We start from the raw sequence: 16,584 nt of genomic DNA on the forward strand, positions 1-16,584 counted from the left end.
AGAACTGACTGTTCTTAGGGACCAATGTTAGTTTTTAAGCCTGCCGGAGATACTTTATATAGCTTCCAACCATGCCTTGGCAATCAGACCTGCGCACTGCCAATTTAACCTGGCAGCCGCGCATGAAACAGCGGAATCTAGACTTGGGACCAGAAAAATGCCTCACACATACACTTGTTTACATATATAGGAACGGCTTCCCCTATTGACTAGTGGGTTTTCATTCCCCTGTGAGCTCCTCCTTGAGGTCTGTTACGTTTAATATGCGATAAACTTGCTCTCTCGCTTAAGACACAGGTGCGCTGTTTCAACATTGTCCGACACGACAAAAAATTGTGAAACGACAATATGCGCGTGGAGTAAATAGCTATTTGTGCGCTTCCGAATCAGACAGCAGCTCATAAGGTTTGTTTAGAATGTATATTCTCTGGCCTATTCAGTCCCTTTATTGCTCTGATGTCAATGTGGGCTAGCTTCATGTTCAGTGTGCATGAAATATATTTTTAAAGCACTTTCCAGTGTGGAATACAGCTTAATTGGTGGAGAAAGTCAGTGTCAAAGAGATTTTGTTCCTTCTGCAGCTTTATGGTGCCGTCACGATTTGAACATTTCAAGATTTCTCCTTGAGTTCCTACATTTCCTTGAAATCCATATCTTCATATAAAACACATCACTTCTTTGTCCCGTCAAAGATAATTGGCTGTGGTCCAAAACACACTGCAGAAATAATCCGGTTTGAGACCGCTTTAACTGCCCTGGCTCAATGCTAGGGACTTAAAAGAATTGTAGTTTGGTGAGACACTTAGTCTTCTCTGTCAGAGAGCTCTGGTGCCACAATAAAGTACAATTCCCAGAATTTAGCACTAAGCCAGGGCAGTTAAAGCGGTCTCAAACTGGATTATTTCTGCAGTGCGGATTGGGCCTGTGTTATATAGCCTTTTCCACACAACTAAGAACAAATTTTCTAGGGTAGGAAAACAGTTTGTTACTACATTTCTTCATAACTTAAATCTCGCATCACAACACTATTTCTCCACTGCCAACCAATGGATTAGCCTTCACTTTGGTGTATTTCTGCCTTGAGAATGAAAATGTTCTAAGGTTTCACCAAGAGACTGCAGAGAGATGAACAAGAGTATGATTTTTGCCTTTCAGAGAAACTGAAATGCCAAGTAGTTGGGGGTACTAATAATACCATTTGTAGTTTGCTCACCTATACCCAAATCCTTCCTGCACCCCATTTTATCCACTATGCATTCACCTACCATTCCAAACCTGGCTTTAAAAGCTTTCATATAGAATACAAAAAGAACATGTTGGAAATAAGCACTTACAAAGTGCCAGATAACTGTGTATTAGCAAAAATAAGCTAATAATTCTGGTGAAACCCTGTGAGGAAAAGTGTGGAAACAATTGCTCCTTGCACACAAGGGTGCAGTGGTTGAAAACTTACACCTTTCCATGAATAAGAAGGCTTTTGTCTGATTAATTCTTTCATAGAAAATTTGGTGCCAGAGATTAACATGGAAGGAATTGGGAAAAGTTCCTACACCATAAAAAAAGAAGAACAGTTCAGCACAAGTTTTTACCCCGCATTAATTATATACACATGTGAGATGATACAACCAGGTCAGGTAATTCTCAGATTGTTGTGCGCCACCAAGTCATTGCCGACTATGACAACCTTAAGGGGTTTTCTTGACAAGATATGTTCAGAAGGGGTTACCTGAAAGCATCAGCCAAAACGCATCTAGAAATCGCTTTTCCTTCCATCAGCCTCCACTTTTCTTATAATATCCATTTTGTTGGCCAAAGATATAAATCTGCCTTATAACACACTTGTCTGCTCTTCCTTTTTCTCTGTTTTATTGCTTATTGTAAGGGATCCTGGGTCTTCAGGTGCCAACAGTACCATCAACTATAGGCAAATTCTGATCTTTCCCAACTCACGCTTTATTTATTGCATTATTTGATGCAGACACATAGTTAAAATCCAAATGCTAAAAGTCTTTCTCCAACCCCTGAAGCTCCTAAAAAACCCCAACTAGACAGAGGATGAGGAAATGTGATAAAAGGTGGGTTAGGGAGGCATGAAAAGACTTTGTAATTTTGTAAAAAAGATACTTCACTTGTCTTTTAAACAAATGGATATTTAACTGCCAATCCACTTGGCTCCTGAACACAAGATAAATAGCATTTATCTATTTGTTTAGAGTATTATCTTGGGCCACAAAAGATCTTAGGCCTTTTTGGAAGGGGAAAACATATGTGCCAGTGGCAACGGAGGTGTGCGTGGTTTCTGCCAAGTTTGTGATAGAGATAATGCCACCTTCCAAATCCAGATCCCTTGCCCTCCTCCAAAACTAGATTTCTTAAAAGGGGGTTTAACCTATCTTCTAGCACAGCAGGAAGGGAAAATTCACACAAATCCTTGGATAAAACAGATGCCTAACATTGTGATGATCTGAGCCTTTTTTGGTCATTCTGCATGGCTCCTTGGAGGAACTTGGTTGTTCCCTTCCCAGATCAGAAACAGGCTTCAAATCTTCTCTCTTGCCCATGCTGGGTCTATCAAGAAGGGAGAAACTAAAGGAAATAGAAGCCAAGCTGTCCAGATATAAAAATGAGCCTCAAAGAGCTCTGCAGAAACAACTCTTTTCAGATATTTTTGATGGTTTTCTGGCAGGCATCCATTAGCAGCTGAGGTTTAGCCTCTGAGGTCCATTCATCTACTTACGGATGGATGATCAGTAAAGCAGATATAAATCCTTTCAGCAGACGGGTTGTATGTTGTTGTTGTGTGTCATCATTTTATTTTGACTTATGGCGACCCTAAGGTAAACCTGTCATGGGGCTTTCTTGGCAAGATTTGTTCAGAGAGGGCTTCCCTTTTCTCTGAGGCTGAGAGCGTGTGACTTGCCCATGATCACTCAGTGGGTTTCCGTGGCCAAGCGAGGATTCAAACCCTGGCCTCCACAAGTGCTCAAACCACTTCTTAGGTATCTAGAAAATAGAAATAAGCGCTGTAGAAACAACATACCTTGATACGGTTTTTTAAAGCCGTGGCTCCATCCATAAGAAAACCCTGGGATTTGTAGTTTGGCAAGGCATCATCCCTCTTTGGAAGAGAAGGTTCCGCACCTTGTGAAACTACAAACCTCATGGGCATCAAACTGAATTATTGGCTGCTAAGATGAAGTGTAGTGTGTAGTAAATACATTAAAATATAATACCAGGGTTTATTTTTAAAGTCAGCCGGCTCTTTTAAAAAAGAAAAACCCTTCCTTTAAAACAAAATTAAGTTCTTAAAAACCTGTTGGATGTTTAAATTCATGCTGATAAAAATCTTTTTCCTTTGCAAAAAAGGGAGCCACTTGAAGCTCTAGCGAAGGCGGTTATGCGCAATCCTAGGATGGTTTTAACTCTTTTGTGGTGATAGTTTTTTAAAAAGAGTCTGTGAGTTGCCTTGGGTCCCTTTCTGGGAGAAAGGCGGCATAGAAATGAAATGAAAAATAAAATAAAGAGGGTTCCCAAACCTAGAGGCATCTTTCTTACCGATGCTGGCAGCGAAATGTCAGGAAGAAACTCTTCCATATAGCCCCCAAAACCCACCAAAAAACCTAGGGCCAGCCACTTGGAAGACCCTATATTTATGGTAGGAATCTTCTTGTTTAGAAGATGCAATGGCTATAATAAAACTGTGCCAAAGCCAAAGCAGATTTCCTCCTCTATTCTCCTATTGCAGAATGGAGCCATGCATTCCCATTTTTGCACCCAGAGAAACCCCCAAAGAGAGAGTGAAAAGAGGGAAAGGCAGAGGCTTTTGTCTTCTCTTTTCTTCTCCCACATCTCTGGCTGTATTTCTGAAAAAAAGCAAATTGTGGGATCCACTTCTCCCTTGAGAAAGCTAGGAAAAAGTCCTGGGATGGCCCTCAATGGAGAGAGAAGAAGGCAGAGAGAGACCCACAAAGGGATCTGTGGGGAGGAGGAGGGGAGAGCAAGGGTCTGCCTTCCCAGCTGCTGCTGCTGCTGCCTTTGTCCCTAAAGCAGACACGAGGAGGAGGAGAGGAAGAAGGAGGGAGTGTGGAAGGGAGGACAAGAAGGCAACTTTCCCCCAGAGCATCCCTTCCTTTGCAAAGCAGGAGCCCATGAACTGCAGTGAGAGCAGGCGCCTCCATCGCCTCCTGATCCGCCTCTGGAAGGAGCTGCGCCCTGGAGATGCCAACAGCAGCACCAGCCCCATGCTGCCCACCCCTCCCCTGGGGACGCCTGAGGCTCAGGGAGAGGCAGCAGCAGCAGCAGAAGGAGGAGGAGGAGGAGCAGGCGAGGACGATGCTTACCTCTACATCCTCCTGATCATGATCTTCTATGGCTGCCTGGCTGGGGGTCTGATCCTGGCTTACACCAGGTCGAGGAAGCTGGAGTCCAAGCACGACCCTTACCATCTCTACATTGAGAGGGACTGGAGAGGAGCAGCAGGAGAGGAGGAAGGAGGAAGAGAAGGAGGAAGAAGAGAAAGAAGGGGAGAAGAAGAAGGAGGAAGGAGAGAAGGAGAAAGAGGAGGAGAGGAAGGAAGGAGAGAAGGAGGAGAAAGAAGAGGAGGAGAAGTGGGAGAGAGAAGAGAACCCTGCTATTGACTCCATCTACAGTCAATGCGTTGAATCAATGGGATTGAACTACATTTTCTTATTTCTGCTACAAGAGCCTTGGATGTAAACCTTGCTGTTGACTCCCAACTACAGTCAATGCATTGAATCAATGGGATTCAACTACACTTATTTTTGCTGCAAGAAACATGGCTGTAAACTTCATGGTTTCTACAATGTCGATTCACCCTGGGCCATGCTTTCTCTCCCTTCCAGACCTCTTCTCTCTTTCTCCTTCTCCTCACCCCTTCTTTTTCCCCTTCTCTCTCTTTCTGCCTTTGAATTTGGGGATTTTGTTTGGCCCTTGTGAAGAGATACCTAAACCCAGCATTTGCCATGGGCAATTTTTTGGGGGCAAATACAGTAATATTGTGGGCTGCAGAGGGATCAAAACTTCGGTCCCTTCACCCAAGTTCCTCCTTTAGCTGTTGTTTTGAATCCACAGGCTGAAAAAGCTGGGAACTAGGCATCCCTTTCAGCCTCATATGGTCAAAGCAGGAGGAACACCAGCCCTGGGCAAAGTCAACTTGACAGCAGAGGAGGGTCAAGGGAGAAGACAAACAAAACTCAAGCCCAGCCTAGTTTTTCCAATTCTGTTTTTCCTTTTTCCAAGCCAGCTGCAGGTTAGGAGGGACTTCGGGATGAAAAACTTCAAGAAGGGAGTGCAAAAGAACTTGGAAACATTGTTTTGGGGTCACGAAAGAATCCTGAAACAAGCAAGGCACAAAAGAACTTAGAAAGCGATGCCCAAAGCCCTCAGACTCCAATTTTTTAGAAAGTGATTTTTCATTCCCTTGTGGCTCAAAACTGCGGCAGTTTTACCCCAAACTCCCCCATATAGTTTTTTAAAAGGCCATATATTATCTGGATTTGAAACCGGAAGTGCTGCGATGTCCTTTTTGGGTATACTGGTGTGTCCTGTTTTGGGGGGGTATTGAAAACTGGCACTTGTCCTCTAATGATATTCTGATCTCGTCACTGATAGGAAGGAGGTAAGAGCTGGACAGGAAAATATCACAGCTGCATTAGGCCTAAAGTGTCTTTCCCTTGCGTTTGTTGGAGATTTGAAGGGTATACTTTCAGTGCATTCCCCAAATTATTGTTTTTGTGGTTCAGGGGGACAGAAATTGTCCCGCTGGCCACATATTTCAAAATGGGAATGAAAAGGAAAATATCACTTCTGGGTTGCACCAAGGTGGCTTGCCAAGGGCCAGGAAATAGGTGCACATGGCCCTCCAACTCTTGAGCCAGCTGTAGTTACTCCACATTACATTGAGATCCTAGGTGTATGTATGGGAATAGATATATCAACAGGTAAAAATAAAATACTGAAGTGACTATCTTGTACTTCTTGTTTTGTTCTTATGTTTTACTCTTTTCTAGAAGTGACTCCTGTCACCCTTTTGAGAGGGACCACAGAGAAAACAGATATTTGGGCCTGCTATAGGGATAGGTGGCTAGGGGAAGTTAGTTCTCCCCGTGGAATTGCCCATCTCTGATTTAAATCCAAGACACACAACAGCAATGCATACAAGGGGCACAGATCGAGGGAAAATTAAGTGACGAGAAACCCCTTTGTTTTTGAGGGGGAATAAGGTACTTTTTCGTGTGAAAATACTGTGGCCACAGGGGCTAAAGACTAAAAGGTGGCTTGCTGCTCCTGATGTTGGTACAATAGGGATTTCATCCACTTCTATGGACAGAGAAAGGGTGACTTGGGAAGCCCCGGTGTGGCAGTGGTTAAATGCCAATATTGCAGCCACAAGGTTGTGAGTTCGATCCCAGAAGGATCCAAGTTGGCATAGCCTCTCATCCTTTCTTAGGTCAGTAAAATGAATGCCCAGCTTGTTGGGGGCAATTGGCTTACAGCTTGTAAACAGCTTAGAGAGTACTGAGTTTACTATTATGTGATATAGAAATGTAAATGCTAAATGCTATTGCTTGGGGGTTGGGAGGGATCGAGGGCTTCAAGAACCATATATGATCTGAATTTGGGTCTGAAGCAGGGATACGCTTCGCCCGCAGCCAGATGTCAAAGAGACTTTGCTCCAGCGTAAATTGGAAGGGAAACGGTGCTAACTGTGGCTCACTAGTGGTCTTCTGGTGCGTACGTGCTCCTGAACAACAATAGCGAGCCACAGTTAGCATAGTTTTCCCTCCAAAGAACATGAACAGAAATGTCTGATATCCAATATCCTAGTTAAAAATCATTCCCTCCAAAAACTGATCGTTCACATCAAAAGATGGGCAATCTATTTGAAAAGTTTATTTACATTTGAGGAATACAAAGGCATATCATATTCTGTCACACAGGACTCTTAACAGCACAAAGGCAAACAGCTATTATAAACAGAATATCCAGATGAAGAAAGGAAGCCCAGATCTATGCGCTATTGTCAACGATGCTTTGAATTCTCAACAGTTTCACTTCACTGCCTAATCCTGAGCTCTATAGTAATATTATAACCTTAAAACACTTTAAAAACATGGGTGGTCTGCTGGCCTCACATGGCCCTGAGGGCTCTTTTCACATCCACCCCAGGGATCAATTTTCTTTCCCTAAAATATTCCCCCCTATAATAGTATTTTGCCTCCCAAATGCCTTGTTGGAGCCATTTTAAACAAGTTTGTGCCCTTCTATGCCATTTCCAGGCCCAGGAAAGGCCTTAAAAGAAAAAGAAATGGGCTGTCCTGGATCTGAAAACCAGACATTCTAGATGGTATCCTATTTGTGGCATACACAGGTTTAAACCAACCTAACACCTGCGTATGTCTTTTTGGTTGGTACAGAAGCTGGCATTCCCTTCTTGTCCTCCGCACCAACCAAAATTCACCCGAACCAACCTTACACCACTCCCATTGCCATTCGGTGCCTAGTGCAAAGTGAGCTGGGGAAATGGAGAAGCATCTGCCAAGGTCCCTACAACCAGACGCAAAATGATGCCATCATCCACTGACACGTGTGGGGCATTTCAGAGGACCTCAGTGGAGGATGCAATCATTTTGGGTCTGGATAAGGAGACACAGCCAGACAATTCTTCGATCCCCCATATATTCTCACCTGCATTGAATGGCCATAGGGAAGGGGGAGGCTACAGTAACTCTGGTAGGTTCAGTAGTTGGTAAGCTGCAGCAAAATTTTACATGCAGAACTATATTACACTAGACTGGTCACAGTTCATACGGTTGCGGACAGGAATGGCTCAGAGGGCAAGTGTGACCATGTAACCTCTTTACATATACTTTCAAAAAGCCCAAGAGACTCTTTTAAGACATCAACCAACGCAACTGCCCCCAGCACATAACAACCAAGCACTATGAGCTTGGAACTCCCCAACCTCTCTCACATAAAAGTAGAATACCCTCCTGCTTGGAAATAACAGAGAGAGGAGAGCAGCCCCAGATTTGTAACAGCACAAGAAGGATAGACTGAACAGTGCTATTTCAAATGCCAAGTTTCTTCCTACAATATTTCTGACTAGTGAAGGCTGGAGGGGATGGAACACTTCAGACTTGAAAGGGTTTTGTGGAAGTCCTATAAGGAAGAGATCACCATCTCTGCATCATCTGGAAAAACAGAATCAGAAGTGTTCTTTTGCAGATGTGACTGAATACAGAGTAAGAAGGGCAAGATACTTACACCCCTTGCTGCTCTTCCAGCACTATTTCAAGTCCAGAACATAAGGTGGTTTCCCCTTAATCTGATCTATCCCTTTTCTACACCAAAAACTGCCTATCCTCACTGAAATCTGAAACAGTTTAAAGCAAACGTTGTCAAGGAGAAATAAGCTGAAACCATAAAAACGATACTCATCCTCTGAACAATCTACTTGTTTCTAGTAAGACGACTATAGAACACACTTCAGAAACCAGTCAAAAATAGCATGCACACTTCTGTCACAGCCCTTTTAATTTTTTCACCGAGGCAAAGGAAAATTGTGACTGATGATACATTTCAGAAGGAAAGCATAGCCAACTCATGCCAATCACAGAATCTGTTCTGGTAAGACAACACATAAAGACATGTAAGGGATGTATTTCGCTGCCCCATAAATAACCCATCAATATAAATAAACCAGGAAAGGCTTTTCCCTGCTGTGACATAGTCTGACCAAATCTTGAAGGCACATGAGTTCGTTTGGTAGAAAACAGGATTTCATCTTAAAAACCAGCAATTTCTGATCATCTGTAATACTTCCGAAGAGGAGGTGGAAGGAAAATGGGTCCCCGCATTTTCAAAGGCCGTATCATCTTGTACAGAGGGAAATCGCCTCCCTCTCGCTGCCCATTAACTAGGCCAGTCCTGGAAGCGGAAGCAGTCGCTCATGATCTTCCAGACTGTGTTATTGTTGGAGGTTTGTGCTGTTAGCAGGAAATTCTGGTTGAAGTACTGTTGCTTGTTCCCTTCGAATTTGACAGTCCCACATGTCACAACGAGGACAGTGGTTTGGTTCTGAGTAGCTTGCTCTTCAGAGAGAGAATAAAAACAACGTTAAACATGCTTGTTCTACGAGACTATACTTTTATACAGATTATTAGCAAGCTTGCTTAAACTCAAGTTGGTTGTGTGCGTGGTTTTTAAGCAACTATATGGCTGGGGAAAAGATCTGTCTGACAACGCTGTTTCCAAAACTGCTTTTGAAATCAGCTTCCTTTTACCCAGAGATGTATGTCAATGCCTGACATACAAAATACAAAGTGTTGTTCAAAGAGGCCATCTATAAGCTAGTTCAAATTCAACATGAAGGAATCTTTCCATGCCTTTACAAAATGTCTGTGACCGCACTCTTGGTTTGCTTTTCCAGCATTTTGTTTTGTCCTGCATCTTTGAAAGAGATAGCATAGAAACTCATTTAAGGAGCATGAAATCACACTTCACTTACTGAAAAGAAGATAAGGAGGTTGTTGCTTAAATTGTGTAAAGCAACACAGCTTGGAAGATGGCTATTGCTAACAGGGTTTTTCCAAAGACTGTGCAGGACATACTGAGGAAGTCTGTACTTCTCTAATGAGCTACTCATTCTCCTGGTAACAAATGCAGAGGTAGAGGTCTATCTCAAGTAGAATAGCCAGGATGAGTACAGACGATACACGGTTTTGGAAGAGTATTAGGAAGGAGCACTGTCACATAAACATATCCCTATAATCAAATCCTCAGAAACCCAATTAAAGACTTTGGCTGCATTCCTGAAGCTGAGATGTCCGCCCTTCATACCAACGTGAAAACAACTCAGTTGCATTCCTCCCTTGGGAACGAAGCCACCTTCCTTCTTTTGTGGGTTGTACTGAGTGCTTAGTAAGATAGCTTACCATGAACGGGCTGGCAATCGAATGTGGTAATTTGAAACTCGCTAGAAGGCAACATTTCAAAGAACTTGGCAAGTTCGTCGTGCCCAGACACTGCATTCCCGTTCCAAATGAGCGCTGCGTTGTCTGTGTAGAGTCTGGTCAGCACCTAAGAAACATTGAGAAGCGTTACACAAAAACCCAAGGAGCGAGGATGATTTCAGGTTGGCCATCAGTCTTGTGAAACCCACTGTCTTGTAATAGTCTATGTGGGTCTCCACATTTGCGGCTTTGACTCTTGTGCCTTTGATTATTTGCAGTTTTGATTAATATGTTCTCTCTAGGAATCCATAGGTCCTCCAGCGCAACTCTGCCAGAAGCTGACCATAGAGTTGTGCTGGAGAACGTAGAAGTTCCTAGAGAAAACACTTCTCTAGGCATTTGTAGGTTCATCCAGTATGAGCCTATGATCAGCCTCTGGCAGATACTGACCACAGAGTTGCTCTGAGAAAGGCAGTGAACTGTTCTTAAAATGGCTTAAAACTGTTCTTGAAATGTCCCTGAAGATGCCAGCCACAGATTCAGGCGAAACATCAGGAACAAGCTCTTCCAGAACATGGCCACAAAGCCTGAAAAACCCACAAAACGCTATGGATGCCGGCCACGAAAGCCTTCGACTTCGCACTTAAAATGGCCGCTGGGGATCTACGCACCCGCCTCCTTTTATCCATCGTTTCGTAGTAAATGTTGACAAACTCTTCGGCGGCTCTGCAGGCTTGGTCCACGTGGGTTTTAAACTCCTGAGGGGAAGAAAGAGAACCAAGCGGAGCAGTTACTACCAGAAGGCACTTGCAAAGGGACAAAATCATTTGTTAAAGGGAGTTACTCCGTTTGTTCAAAAGACAAGGTTCCCAGGCGTCCTCCTTTCCCAAAGATGGACTTTTATCCCCCTTCCCTTCTCCTTCTGTGTCTTTGTTTAGACTGTAAGCCTGAAGGCAGGGAACCATCTAATTAATAATTAATAAATACTAAGTATCTCAGTAAATAAATAAACTGAGACCCCCCCTCCTTTAAAACAGGATTAAATACAATACAGTTTAAAAAAATCAGCCTGTTTAAAAATGGCAGCAATTTTCTAGTAGAGGAAGTGGTTACGTAAAGTAGGGAGAGTACAGAAAATTAATTAATTAATTGATTGATTAATTAATAAAAACCAAACTAGAAGATGTAAAACAGAGCAAATGCAAATATGATTCATGATGTATAAGAATGCATTGTACAATTGATATTTCATTTATGTATCTTTTAACAGCAATGAAGGCTATTAAAATGATAATGATAATAATGATAAGGACCCCAAATAAATAAATTAAGTGTCCTACATTCCAGCCTTCTGTCAAGGAGGACTTCCCAAACGTCCTCCATTTTGAGCCTGGCTCACTCAGAAGCCTGGGTCCATAGGTCTAGGAGTGTTTCTCTCTTTCCCTTCCTTCCTGACCCTCCGTTGTCCTCAAACGTCCTCCATTTCGGAGAGCCATAATAAACTACACTTCCCAGCATCCCACGGGCGGCTGAAGCGGCGCCCAAGGCCTCCCTCCCCTCCCTTTGGCCCTCCTTCCTCACCACCGGGGCGGCCATGGCGGGAAGCAGCTCCTCGGGAAGATGGGCGACGGAAGAGAGGCACGCAAACACACCGGAAGTGGATGTGTAACCTTATAACCCTTCCTCGAGCTACTTCCGGCCTCTGGGTCCATCTCCTAAACCCTTCCGTCCGGGAACAGGGGACGCTTTGCACACAGTTCCGCCCCACCAATGGGCGAACGGAGGACGTCGCTGCTGATTGGCTGCTCTGAAAGGGGACGGGAGGGGAGGGGAAGATGGCGCCCGCCGCCACAGAGTCTGGAGGCCTAGAGCGACGCCGCTGGGAGAGAAGGAGGGTTAATGGCGGCTTTGAACCGCGCCGGAAGTTCCGGGTGTCCGTTGCCATGGCGACGGGAGGGTTTTTGTTTTTCCTCTGAAAACAGTCCCCCCCTTCCTTGTGTGTTTGCGTAGCTGCTTTCCCAGAATCCTCTAGCCTTGAGCCATGGCAGTTAAAGCGGTGTCAAACCGGGTTATTTCTGCAGTGCGGATGCAGCAGCCTACACACACACCCCCATATATATATATATATATATATATATGCATGTGTATGTGTGGATATATATATGTGTGTGTGTATAGTTACAGTATAGACATAGATACAGTATAGATATATGTATATATGTGTGTGTTTATGTGTGTGTATATATATATATATATATATATACACACAGACACACACATATGTATATGTGTGTGTATAGATAGATAGCTATATAGATAGCTATATGAATATGTGTGTGTGTGTGTGTGTGCGTGTGGGTTGGTTGGGGGTGATGGGAATTGTAGTCCCAAACTCAGTCGCTGCACTCGTTAAGGGCGCCTCCCCTTTCCCTGTTGTCCAGGAGCGCCCTGGCGGCAGCAGGAAGAGCGGCTTCTCCCCTCGAGGCTCTCCTTCCTCCCGCTTTCTCTCTCTCTCTCTCTCTCTCTGGCGCCCTCCTGTGGCTTCATCGCCAAAGAGCAGCCGGCTAAAGAGCCATCGCTACATGGCTCTCGGGCGCCCTCCTGTGGCTAGCATTGGGAAATGTGCTACGATCTTAGCTGGCTAAAGAGCCATATATAACATAGTTTCATATATATACTCATACACATATATAATTATATATACAAAGTTATACTTTTATATATATATATATATATATATATATATATATGTGTGTGTGTGTGTGTGTGTGTGTGCGTGTGTGTGTGTATATATATGTATAAATATTAGGTCTACGTATATATATGTGTGTGTGTGTGTGTTTGCATGTGTATATGCGCACACACACATACACAAACACACATGCATACTTTTGCTCTGTGTATGTGTGTGTGTGAATACACACACACACACACACAGATACTTCTATATATACATATACACATACGTAGCAGAAGCCCCTTTCTGGAAATTCCCAGAATCCTTGAGCCCTCCAGGGCAATGGCCATGTGAGTTGGGAGGCAATGGAAATTGTAGTCGGAGGACTCTCACTGGCTCTTGTGTGTGTGTGTGTGTGTGTATACAACACAGCAGCGAAGTCATAAAACACACACACTCTGTCTCTCCTCTGCTCAGCCCCCCTTGCCTTGCCTTGCCTTGCCTTGCCTTGCCTTGCCTTGCCCTGCCCTGCCCTGCCCTGCCCTGCCCTGCCCTGCCCTGCCCTGCCCTGCCCTGCCCTGCCCTGGTCAAGAAGATGGGAATGAAGAAGAACTTGGAGCAGTCGAAGGGGAAGCGTTCTGCGGAGGGAGGCTGGACTCTCTCTCTCTCTCTGTGTCCCTCTCCTTCCCTGCTGCACCTTCTTCAGAGGAGCCTGGCCAGCAAGCGACGGACGGATGGAGAGGGGCTCCAGATGACCGGCTCACGGGGCTTTCCTTGAAAACCGGGTGGGGACACTCCACTCCAGCGATGCAGAACCTTTTACAGACCTAGTGCCCAAACTGCAACCCAGACCCCATTTATTTATTGCAAAGTGCCATGTCCTTCTGGCTTTCTAGTAACAAACTCTGGCAAACTCTGTGCTGGGGCAACAGCATGTGTGCCCACAGAGAGTTCACCATCACTGCAAGCCCCAAAACCGTGCAAGTCCCGGGTAAAAGGGGGACATGGCAACCCTGATTGCAGCACCAGAGCTCTCTGACAGAGAAGGATCAATGTCTCACAAAACTACACTTCCCAGGATTCCCTAGCAATGAGCCAGGGCAGTTAAAGCGGCCCCAAACCGGATTATTTCTGCAGTGTGTTTTGGACCTGAGATGTACTTTCGGCATCTATAATAGCTGTTGGCATTTTCGCCTGCTTTTCGGAGGCCTTCTGTGTAATTATTTACAAATTAATTGATCCAGCGTCGTTTGATTCGTGGACTGAGTGCTTTGTGACTTGGATTAGGAAAATGTATGAACATGCACAAATAATAATGAATAATAATGAATGGCCATAAATCAGAGAGGTTTGAGAGATGTCAAGGCGCACATTGAGGATATCCTCTGTCTCCATTGCATTTTTATGACAGTTTTGGAAATCTTGGCCAATAAAATAAGAAAAGAAAAGGATACATGTAGTACAAAAATAAAGGGATATGAGTATAAATTAAACGCTTTCAGAGTCATAATCCAAGGCTCAAAGCATTGCACCGTTGCTCACAAATCCAGGAGCAAAATGCTTCAGAGCGGCTGTTTCTTTGCAGAGTGAAAAGAATTAGCAAAACACACACACACACACACACATATATATATATATAACTTCTCAATGGCCTTTGCGACCAAAGGAGCCATCTCTCCGCACAAAGGCATAATAGAAAACCCATGCTAGAAGAGATGTATTTATTAGATCATGGCTTGTCTCTCTCCCAGGAAGACAGGACTGTTCCTGACAACGGATCCACAGTACCATCCGCCAACAAGTGTTGCCGCCGCAAAACAGACGATCCTTTCTCTCCTTCGCCGGCATCGCGGAAAGTAAGAATATTGTCATTTTAAGCAGAAAGCTGTTTGTTTTGTTTTGTTTTGTTTTGTTGTATCAACACAACACTCTCCTTTCAAAACCCTTCGCGCTTCTCCTTCGCTTGTCCCAAAGTACGACTCTATGCTCAGCTCTGTTTTCTTCCTTTGTGAAACTAGAAGCTTATGTTGGTTCTTAGATGATGCTATTATTATTATTATTATTATTATTATTATTCCACCCTTTTCCCAAAAACTGAGACTCAGAGCGGCTCACAAGTTTAAAAACAGTACAATTAAAAACATTACTTATTATTTATTAATTTTATTTTATGTATATTTTATATATGAGAAGAAAGAGAAAGAGTGTAGAAATTTGTTAAGTTGTTTAATGACAGCCGCAAGTTTGGTCTTTGCAAGGAAGTTGAAAACTACAATTCTCGTGATTCCCTAGCATTGAGCCAAGGCAGTTCAGGCAGGTCTCGAACTGGATTATTTCTGCAGTGCGTTTTGGGTCGTACGTTGACGTTTGTGAAAATGCGCATGCATGTGTTTGCTCTTGGTGCGTCTCCTTGCATCCCTCAGCAATGCAGGGATGCTGACCTTTCAACTGCCCCCACTTCGTATTCCTGTCGTTCCAGAGGTACAGGAATGCAACCCTATGAAGTAAACAGCCTCTGAAGTCTTCAGGAGAAAAACAAGGGGTTGGAGAAATATACCAGCCCAGCAAAGGAACCAGCGAATGGCGGAGGCAAGTGGAACCTGTAATAAAAGGTTTTGCAGTGCCTCCTGGCTGGAAAGACCTTGCGATGTGGCTATATGTCATCCTTGCAGCTCCAGGGAGGGGATGGGCCAAAATCAGGGCATTCCCCCCAAATAAGGATTCCTGCTGCACCCCAAGGAACTTTTCCTTCGGTCCCCAGGTTTCCACTACTGAAACAATGAAAATCATTCACACCCAGGATGCTTATCTTTGCTGTCTGCATAGTACTTTTGCCTGCCCCCTTTTCTTCGGAAACTATTTTCTTTCCATGTCTAAACTGCTTTCCTAAATGCTCACTGTAGATTACGCATAGACTGGCATGTTTGGCCGCCCTGGGGGCAGAGTCGGGGCATGGCATCTATACGACGCAATTTCTATGTTTCATTTAGTCTCAAAGGTGCTACAAGATCTCTCTACATACTGATTCTACAGATTAGCATGGCTATATCTTTGAATAATCTAATGGATGGATGGATAGGGACTGAAGCTGTGCCACGCTGGCTCTCAGGAGTGGGCATACTGGCTGTCAAATGTTTAGCTCTACCTTCAGGAGAGAAAATCTCTGACGTCCATCTCAGCCAATGTAGGCTTTGAATCCACACTGGGAGCAAATTTAAAACCACGCCAAGTCAAAACCCGCCTGCAGCCATGTCCTGGAACTTGGACTCTGCGTGATTCCAGCCTTCCACTAACCCCTGTGTAGAAGGATTGCAAAGTACACAGACGGAGTGCCAACAAGCTGTGAACGCCCGACTCACTGTCTGATCGGATGTGACAGGACCACCAAGCCCCGGGGCTGGCGAGAGCCTCAATTGCCAGCATGGCATTTTGCATTTCGGAGACGTCCCACGACGCATGTTGTTATCGGCCGAGGCGTTTTGCGAAATGGGGTGACATTTGGGGTGCCTTTATCTCTGTTTTTAAAGGCCCTGAACACAGTGAGGCATTCAACGCTGCCACAGCAAAGAACAAAAATGTGTTAGCATAATGGAAATGAGTTCTGAAAACGTGTTTACCAAAATAGGACTCTTTCCTCTTTTGGAGTGGCAAGGAGCCTTCTCCTAGGTTGCATCCACGCTGCAGAATTAAAGCAGTTTGACACCACTTTAACTATAACTGCGTAATGTGAAAGTGTTCGAGTCTGAAATGTTAGCATGGCCTTTCCAAGGCTTCAGATCAACGCCTGGCATTACCTATCGCAGTTAAGGAGGTGCAGCCTAGAGTTACACATCCATAACTGGGCTGTATTCACGATCCCTACATAGTCATGGTTGTGGCACTATTGCCATGAGTATAGACCGAAGGAAGCAATAGTACCACTCCATTCTGCTT

General features: G+C 44.3%; 2 protein-coding genes across 3 annotated transcripts; one reads left to right on the plus strand and one right to left on the minus strand.

Moving 5' to 3' along the window:
* The first annotated feature begins 594 nt into the window (after positions 1-594).
* On the plus strand, positions 595-5,974 carry LOC149308795 (uncharacterized). The gene has a single exon (XM_089536480.1). The coding sequence runs from the start codon at positions 3,936-3,938 to the stop codon at positions 4,635-4,637; it is 702 nt and encodes a 233-aa protein (XP_089392606.1). The 5' UTR covers positions 595-3,935; the 3' UTR covers positions 4,638-5,974.
* Positions 5,975-6,892: 918 nt separating this feature from the next.
* On the minus strand, positions 6,893-11,678 carry LOC149308796 (NTF2-related export protein 2-like). 2 transcript variants are annotated; one of them, XM_089536481.1, is made up of 4 exons: positions 11,556-11,678; positions 10,646-10,732; positions 9,957-10,101; positions 6,893-9,113 (listed from the first exon to the last, which is right to left on the minus strand). In XM_089536481.1, exons 1-4 carry the CDS (start codon positions 11,568-11,570, stop codon positions 8,935-8,937), a joined length of 426 nt encoding a protein of 141 aa, XP_089392607.1. In that variant the 5' UTR covers positions 11,571-11,678; the 3' UTR covers positions 6,893-8,934. The 2 variants fall into 2 exon arrangements, with proteins under 2 accessions (XP_089392607.1, XP_089392608.1); XM_089536482.1 differs by lacking the exon at positions 11,556-11,678 and adding an exon at positions 11,315-11,528.
* Positions 11,679-16,584: the final 4,906 nt, after the last annotated feature.

This window comes from Sceloporus occidentalis, unplaced genomic scaffold (genome assembly GCF_023333645.1).
Source record: "Sceloporus occidentalis isolate IW3139 unplaced genomic scaffold, rSceOcc1.0.p SCAF_8, whole genome shotgun sequence".
In the NCBI taxonomy this organism is placed as follows: Eukaryota; Metazoa; Chordata; class Lepidosauria; order Squamata; family Phrynosomatidae; genus Sceloporus; species Sceloporus occidentalis.

Bases quoted from the DNA above. Each gene is read 5' to 3' on its own strand.
- LOC149308795 (XM_089536480.1), top strand. From the start codon at position 3,936: ATGGAGAGAGAAGAAGGCAGAGAGAGACCCACAAAGGGATCTGTGGGG.
- LOC149308796 (XM_089536481.1), bottom strand. The intron at 10,102-10,645 runs GTGCGTAGATCC...AATGTTTCTTAG, and splicing joins CGATGGATAAAAGGAGGCGG to GTGCTGACCAGACTCTACAC. The intron at 9,114-9,956 runs GTAAGCTATCTT...CTCTCTCTGAAG, and splicing joins CGATTGCCAGCCCGTTCATG to AGCAAGCTACTCAGAACCAA.